This window comes from Musca autumnalis, unplaced genomic scaffold, assembly GCF_047663935.1.
Source record: "Musca autumnalis isolate F117 unplaced genomic scaffold, ASM4766393v1 scaffold_2, whole genome shotgun sequence".
NCBI classification, from domain to species: Eukaryota; Metazoa; Arthropoda; class Insecta; order Diptera; family Muscidae; genus Musca; species Musca autumnalis.
Window position 1 is genome coordinate 178,826,516 of NW_027411755.1, and position 8,568 is coordinate 178,835,083.

The following is an 8,568-nucleotide window of genomic DNA, read 5'->3' on the forward strand; positions in this document are numbered from 1 at the left end:
AAAGAGTAAAATCTCTCTTACTCTCTGAAAAGAAGTTACTGAATAATTATTACTGAAAAAGTAAAAAGACACAACTATTACTGTTATTCTGTATTTGACAAGCTCCCGTACAGACATACAGAGTCGCATTTACCTACATTTGACAGATGGGACTACCTTTTATTATTTTACCATGATTCTTGTTTACACGAATAAGCAATGTATTTTATTTATTTTGGGATATTTGCAATGGCTTGCATTTTATAGCATCTTTAGACTGCATTTAAATTCAATCCAAAACACTACATCAAAGGCTGTCATTTGGATCGAAAATGGAGTGCATCCTAGCTGTGTGTCGTGGAAGCAAAATGGAGTGCATCCTAGCTGCGCGCTCTCTTGTAAAATTCATAGGTGAATTCATAGGAAAAGATGTACTCCAGCGGCAATTGTTCTAGTGATTTAACTGCATCCGCGGATGCAAACTTTTTGCTGGGATATTTCACAATTCAATGATTTTTCTTTCAATCTGTAAATTAGAAATATGTATTTTATGTAAATGCAAGAAAATTAAATGACATTTTTGATGTATACATACCAATAAATTCAAATTTAAAATGGTGCCGTTTGGCTAAATGTCAAAAATATTAAACATTTGCCGAATATGTCAATTTATTGGAAACATGAGCTGTCTGCTAAAATTAGTAGACAGTGCCGGGGCAACTGCCCAAATGTTTCAATGTATTGGTAAATCAGAGTTGTATTTGCAGACAGTCTGTCTTGTGTAAACGCCACGTATAACCCTGCGTTTACAAATGACAGGACAGTTGCCTTCATGTATTGATTGTCAAAAATCCAAAACTTGCCTGTGTGACGTAGGCGTCCCGACAACTGCAAACAGAGTTGTAAAATTATGAATAATAATCATCGATTTATTTTAGTTTTAAGTTCACATATTTTGTTTTTGTTCATGTTATTTTCATGGTACAATAAGGAAGGTAGAACAGGCTCGAAAAAACTATGGAAAATCAACCCTACACGTATGCCCGCTTCCTTTCAAAATTGTCTATGGTGACAAACGTCAAGTTTTGTTTTTGTTAATGTTTGTTTTGTTTCATATTTTATTAAATTTTTAAAATTAATGAAATGTGTTAAAAAATGAATAATACGATATATTCAGTCTTCGAAATTGCCTTTAAAATTTCATAAAGGTTTATTTACAGGACAAGACAATAACTTTTATGTGGATCTACTAGAAATGTCCCTGCTAAAGATCGTAACTGTTGGCTAATACGAAGAAAAGAAAAAGTATCAATAAAGTCAGGAGAAGTCTTCGTTTTATGAAGTGAAAGATTGGATTCTGTTAATTATCAATCTGTAAATTCGAGTCCTTGTAAGAATACAGAACATTAGCAAGAAAAATGTCAAGAAAAGCAGCTTTCATATTTCCACAACCTACACATGCGCACATGTATGTATGTATATTTACCACAGAAACTCCGGAAGTGACAAGGAGACTTCTCTCGCATGTTTTTTACGACGAGTCTTAATGGCTGTCTAGCGACCCCCAGAAATGTAGCCTGCAGGCGTGCTTACCATTTTACGGCTGCAAGGACTACTTAAATTCTCAAACGTGCGCCAGAAAATGGAGAAAGTGAAATTCTTCTTATTGGAGGTTAAGATCACATTGTAATAATAAATCCGATCAAAAATATATTGGGAATTTAGCGAAAGATTCACCTTTTTTCTTTATTTTATATTCAATAAGAAGTTACATTGTTAAATAGAAGTTAATATCGTGACATAACTTTGTTTACTTTGTTCATGTTCCATAGTATCTGCAATGTTCAATCTGATTGTTACTTTATTTCGCTTTATTGTGTGTCCTTGTCAACACTGGACTTCACATTTGGAGCCATTGAATTTAAATTTAATATCACATCCAGCAGACCACTCAGAGCTACGGTTATAGTCCCCAGGAATTTAAAAAATGACCATTTGAGCTCCTAATCAGTTTTTGATACGTCGCATCTTCTCACTGTTATTGTTTCTGTGTTTATTACGACTACAATTCTTTTTTTTTAATTAATATTCAGTAATGTGTGTATGTATTTTTTGGAATTTGTCAAAATTGGAATATTCAAAACAAAACGTAACAAAATGACGTTGACACAAGTTGGTCACCAAAAGAAAAAAATTATAATCAGCTGTGAGCTCTGTCATACCTTTCTTATTATACCATGGTTATTTTGTTTTCAACACATTTCAATTATAATCTCACTTATTTTTTACAAAAATGTCAAAAATTTGTTAACCTCACTGTCTCTGCAACAATGATGGACAGCTGGAAGACAGCCGACAATTGTATGTATGTGTTAGTAAATCAGAGTTGTATTTGAAGACAAACTGTCTGGTGTAAACGCCTAGTAAGAAGCGGGCCATCTATGGGATGTTTCTACAACTATTGTTTTTCACAGTCCAAAATTCGCCTAATAGATCCCTAATATGAAATTAAAAAAAAATACATTCTAATTGACGAATAAAAACATTGTCAAACTCCATCATGTCTCAGGAAGATTCTAGTATTACAAATGAAATCTTAAATGACAAAAATAAACAAGAAGTCCGTTGTCAATTTTGTAATTCACTAATGCTTAAAGAGCAAGAAGGCACCTATGAAAGTAAGCTGGTAAGAAATTTGCTGTTCTCTTTCATCTATCCCAGATCATGAAATTTTTTGGCTTAACTCTAGTTTAGTAAAAACTCTCCGATTTTTTTGAAACTGATCACGGAAATGTATAATTTTCTTGGGGGACGTACCCGGTTACCCGGTTATTGGACCCGAAAGTCCGGGTACAAAACCCGGGTTAGACCCGGCCCTACTGAACCGATTGCTACAAAATGGGTATCATTGGAAAGCATATGGAAATACCTATCCAAAAGGTGTTCACATGACGAGGTTATTTTCAGATGTTCAGGTGATATAACCCAAAAACTGATTTTTGGGCCCGGATTTTTCCATAAAACCCTCAAAAAGTCGAAAATGGGCCCATTATGTGTGCCCGCTTAATGTATGTCAGATTATAGCTCCCACTTTAACCTTTCCAAAATGGTGCTATATGTTGTGATACCTTCTCTGGATCCAGAGATATGGCTCTTAGAATCTCGAAAACCCGGTTTCTCCAAGTGACTATTTATAGAAAAAAATTGTAATTTTTTTAAAAAACATTTTGTTCCCGTTCTCGAGATTTGCACCTGTCCATAGGAGAAAGTCTTAAATCCCCGGCCGAAGGCCGGCTACTTAAAGAAAAATTTATAATTTAAAAGAAAATTTTGTTCCCGTTCCCGAGATTTGCGCCTGTCCATAGGAGAAAGTCTAAAATTCCCGGCCGAAGGCCGGCTATTTAAAGAAAAATTATAAGTTAAAAGAAAATTTTGTTCAATTTAGAAATTTAAAATTTCTCATAGACACCTATAATGTAAAGAAATAAGCCCTACAGAACCGAGTTCTGAAGATTCTAAGGGCCATATCTATGGATCCAGAGAATGTATTACAACATATAGCACCATTTTGGAAAGGTTGAAGTGCGAGCTATAATCTGACATACATTAAGCGTGCTCCCATAATGGACCCATTTTCGACTTTTTGAGGGTTTTATGGAAAAATCCGGGTCCAAAAATCAGTTTTTGGGTTATATCACCTGACCACCTGAAAATAACCCCACCATATAACCTCTTGTTGGATAGGTATTTCCGTAAGCTTTCCAATGTTTTGTATCAATCGGTTCAGTAGAGCCGGGTCTAACCCGGGTTTTGTACCCGGACTTTCGGGTCCAATAACCGGGTCCGTCCCCCAAGAAAATTATACATTTCCGTGATCAGCGCAACAATATCTACCTCTGGAAAAATTTCAAAAAAATCGGAGAGTTTTTACTAAACTAGAGTTGTTCCAATTGTTTTTGAATGTCCATTCCAGTTTGACTTACCGCTAATGCATCAGAAAAATACCAAAGATATCAATACCATAGAAACAGAATCGTTAAGTGATTATTGGGTCATCAATGATATGTTTATGTTCGAGAACATTGGCTTTTCAAATACTGTGGACAAGCGCAAATTTCTTATTTGTGCCGATTGTGACATGGGACCAGTTGGCTATCATGATATCGATACCAAGAAATGTTATGTTGCACTGAAACGGGTGCATCATGGCAAGGAGCCTGCGGCTAAAGCTTTAACAAATAATTCCTAGATTGTGGTAAATAAATGTGTTCTAAGAAACGAATTGTGAGCTTGTCGAATTTATCAACTAAATTGGTTTAAGTTAAATGGTAATGAACTTCGTGGATTGAAGACCTGTGTTGAGGGTACCTTCTGGATTGCTATGAAATGTATATCAAGGTAATTTTAAATTAAATTTGTATGACCCCACAATGGGTTTAAACCCACAGCATAATGTTGCCCACTCTTCCTGTGGATCTCCGATTATAAAACTTGTCTACAGGCGGTGTCGTGCTATCTTTCCACTTGTGCTTCTTACGAAGATATTACATAAAAAATGCATAGATCTTTTAATTAACGTGATTAAAATTCCACTTTCATCTTATATTTCCTGTGATTAAAATTCCACTTTCATCTTATATTTCCTGCCATAAAGGCACCATCCAAGTAAATTTAAGTAGTTGATGTTAGATTTTGTTAAACATACGTTCAAAGTAGTCATAAAAGAGATAACCTTATGATGATAATATGAGTAGGACTTTATTCTTCAGGATATTTGTCCTATCTTCCTCTACCACGGCCACGTGGGAAACCTCGTCCACCACGACCACGTATAATCTTACTATTAGCTGGAGGACTTTTGGGTCTTAGTGATTCGATTCGTGTCGTACAACCTGTGGCGGGTGCTTCAGCAAAATATGTTTGATAAAGTTCAGCATTAAAATTTGAATTAGTTAACTCTGGACCAACAGTTAACCAACCAGGACGTATACTCGAATCTCGACCAAACAAATGCAAACGACGTCTACCCAAACAAAAATGTTCAATTATATGAAAGATTTCGATGGGCTTCTCAAATGAACCAAATTCATCTTCTTCGGAAATTATTAAATCAATGTCAACATTGGCATGTATAAAATCACCATCTGTTGAACGTCTTACGGTGCCCTTAATGCCCATCAAGCAATGTTCTTTAGTACGTTGAAATACAGCTTTTGGTTCCAATTGTTTAGAGTGGCCTGGTTTATTGATATTCGTGCGTATCCAGCATATGTCTTCACAACGTCTAAAGCCCCATTTCTTTAGGCAATTACGCCCCATATCCAAGCCTTCCGATGAGCCACACCACAGGAACACAAAGGAACGATGTGCAGCTATTTCACCAACATCAAGATCTAAAATTAATCAACAAAAAAAAAAAGAGTTAAGAATAAACATACAGGCATGTCACAGATTCCGATCGGAATGGTTGCAATTCCGAAATTTCATTTCGATCGTTTTTGTCTTAGCTTCTTTAGATTCCGATCGATTTTGTGAAGTCAAAAAACTTAATTATTTATTTTAAATGCGAAATTAAATGTAAATTTGTTAATAAAACAACATTTTAAATATTTCTAAGTGTTTTAGAGTGTTTTAAAGTGGCAGATTTAAAAAAAATAAAAATACAATTCCGTTTGCAAAATCAAAAGTGGTTTCATTCCGAAAAATTCTTCGTTTTTCGTTTTCTGAAGAAGCTAAATACGGAATCAATTCCACTTTCGATCGGAATTCGTTTCTGTGACATGCCTGATAGTATTCGATTTTCAAACACTCCTCCATACTTAATATTTCATCCCAATTCCAAAAAACTCTTGGCGCTCCACCCACTGTTGCCACAGAAGGCGCCGCCCTGGCATATTCTTCTAGTGGTGGTTCTATGAGTATTACATCGAACTTGGTACCCAAAGTTTTAACATCCAAAGTCTTTAAATCAGCCTTTAAATACATCGGTGGCGATGCTGTATCCTGTATCAGCTTGTCCTTTAGACGTATCAATTCTCTTAGTTTGGGATATTCCTCAAAACGATCTGCTAAACCTACATCGCGTATAAAATTTTGTGGTCTTTGACCGGTATCAACAAAATGTTGGCAGTAATCGTTATGTGGATTTGATGATTGTGTTCCCTTGAGAAATGTTGATGAGTCACGGTAGATGATTTCGCCAGGAGTCTTTTTGGATGTACTAACGTGATGGTCGTCCTGAGATCGTTGGCTATTATGTACCGAACTTGCTGTGGCACCGAAGTTGGTGGAATTTAAACTGCTTGATGACCCATTGTTAGAATCGTTATTACCCAAGGCTATCTTCAGTTCATCAACACTGGATAAACCCAGCTGTAAGTAGATACCAAGAAATTGTTGTGTTAAATGGTAACACACAAGACAAAGTATGGAGGTAACTTACTGTTTGGGCCAATAATTGTTTTCGTTTACGTGATCGCTCCTGAGAGCTTTTTAAAACATCACTCATGACTGCATAAGTTATGAAGCTTAAGAATTAAGGCAAATAATGCAAAACTCCACAGTATATTAAGTTTGTAGTTTTAAGATGAATTTAGGAGTTTGCGAGCTGTGTCGCAGAGACCTGCGCCGATCGGCTCACAGCCGGCTAAGCCGAGCCGCCGATTAAATTTTAAAGCCGCCGCCGCCGACAATTTTGTCGACTGAGCCGTTAAATTCATATTAATAATAAAAATATGAAAATAGTAATGTTTTAATGCTTAAATATTAAAAACTTGGTATTAAAAATGAACTTCAAAAATATATTTTTGTATATTTACTTGCTGTTGATTTAAAACATCTTTTTTATTTTTGCTGAAAAACCTTTTCTGTTTTTGGCGAATGGGGTAACACTTTTAGGTGCACGTTATATGTAAGTCCCGGGCCACACTAGAATAATTTCACTGAAATTTTAACATGAAATTATGAGTCTCTAGATTGAGTTCCATAGTAGAGTACAATCATGAAATTGCTGTAATGGGGAATTTGGCCTAAGAACACCTAATTTCATTAAATTTTTTAATGAAATTTACTCTAGTGTGGACCGGGACTAATTTTCATTGGAAAATTCTTTGTTATTATCTTTTAAATTTTCATTGACGTCCACACACATTTATGAAATCATATGAAAATTTTGATATGTTCATTATTTTGCATTGGTTTGAGAGTTACGAATTTAAAAACAAAGAATAATTTCAGATTACAGAAACATAAGACCTTGTGTACCCTTCACACCTCTTACCTATGAACTAATTTTCATGTTAATGAAATTTTTCATAGTCTGGCATAAGACTTAATTCCTAATCCTTAAATTACAAATAAAATTTTTTTAATAAAAATGTATGCAATATTTTTAATTGTTGTTTAAAATGCCTATGTGTGTACATAAGTATATATTTTTTTATTATTAACAAGTAAAAAAGTGTTAAGTTCGGTCGGGCCGAACTTTTTATACCCTCCACCGCAATTTTCAGTCATTTCGGTGGATTAATGTGGCCACAACCTTCAAAATACCGAAATTCGGAAGGTACCGTTCTATGGGTGATATATGATGGCGTGGACCTATACCTCCAAATTTCTGGCCAAATTTTAGCCATCTCGGTGTGATAATGAGGCCAAAACCTTCAAAATACCGAAAATCGGGAGATATCGTCCTATGGGGCTATATCAAAATGTGGACCTATATAAACGTTTTATGGTAGAAATGTTTCTTAGCCTCTGGAAACACAAAATGCAAAGTTACAACCGATTCTGTTGTCAAATGGGACTAATACATTCAAAATATATTAAAATGACGCGTACTTTATATGGGGCGTTATATGGGGGCTATACCAAAACGTGGAAATATATAAAACAACTTTGGTAGGAATGTTTTTTGGTCTCTGGGGGCACAAAATATCGAATTACAACCAATTCGGTGGTTAAATGGGACAAATATCTTAAAAATTCCTTAAAACGACGACGCGTCACGCGTCATTTTGTATGGGGGCTATACGAAAGCGTGGACCTACATAGCCCGCTTTCAATACCAAAAGTCCTACGTACATACAATAGATTTTCCCAAAATTTCATCCACCTACGTCAATCCGTTCGGACGCTAGAGTGATTTCCACAGACGGACAGACGGACGGACATGGCTATATCGATGTAGAATTGCACGCTGATCAAGAATATATATAGTTTTTGGGGTCTACAATGATTATTTCGAGTAGTTACAAACGTAGTGACAAACTTAATATACCCCCATCCTATGGTGGAGGGTATAAAAACAATGTAATGCAATATGAAAAAATGTTAAAAACATCGGCTCACAGCCGGCTGATAGCCGCCGCTGACATTTTTCAACATAAGCCGCCGCCGCCGACAAACTTTGCTCGGCGCAGGTCTCTGCTGTGTCGTCCATCAGCCAAATAGGGATACACAAGTCGACTTTCGATTAGTCGACTTTATGCTGTGTGTGAAAAGTCTAAAAACCGAAGACGACTTTTAATCGGGGAAATAACGCTTTAAGTGGGGTACACACAATCAGTTTGGACTGTCGTTTTTTGGTCA

The 8,568-nt window shown here is 35.8% G+C and overlaps 2 protein-coding genes across 2 annotated transcripts; one reads left to right on the plus strand and one right to left on the minus strand.

The window, feature by feature from the left end:
- The first annotated feature begins 2,451 nt into the window (after positions 1 to 2,451).
- Positions 2,452 to 4,261, plus strand: LOC141394942 (guanine nucleotide exchange factor MSS4 homolog). The gene is made up of 2 exons (XM_073970120.1): positions 2,452 to 2,665; positions 3,953 to 4,261. Exons 1-2 carry the CDS (start codon positions 2,540 to 2,542, stop codon positions 4,226 to 4,228), a joined length of 402 nt encoding a protein of 133 aa, XP_073826221.1. The 5' UTR covers positions 2,452 to 2,539; the 3' UTR covers positions 4,229 to 4,261.
- A 284-nt stretch (positions 4,262 to 4,545) lies between these two features.
- Positions 4,546 to 6,652, minus strand: LOC141394941 (N(6)-adenosine-methyltransferase non-catalytic subunit METTL14). Its single transcript, XM_073970118.1, has 3 exons — positions 6,422 to 6,652; positions 5,799 to 6,351; positions 4,546 to 5,372 (listed from the first exon to the last, which is right to left on the minus strand). The coding sequence occupies exons 1-3, from the start codon at positions 6,485 to 6,487 to the stop codon at positions 4,759 to 4,761; spliced, it is 1,233 nt and encodes a 410-aa protein (XP_073826219.1). The 5' UTR covers positions 6,488 to 6,652; the 3' UTR covers positions 4,546 to 4,758.
- Positions 6,653 to 8,568: the final 1,916 nt, after the last annotated feature.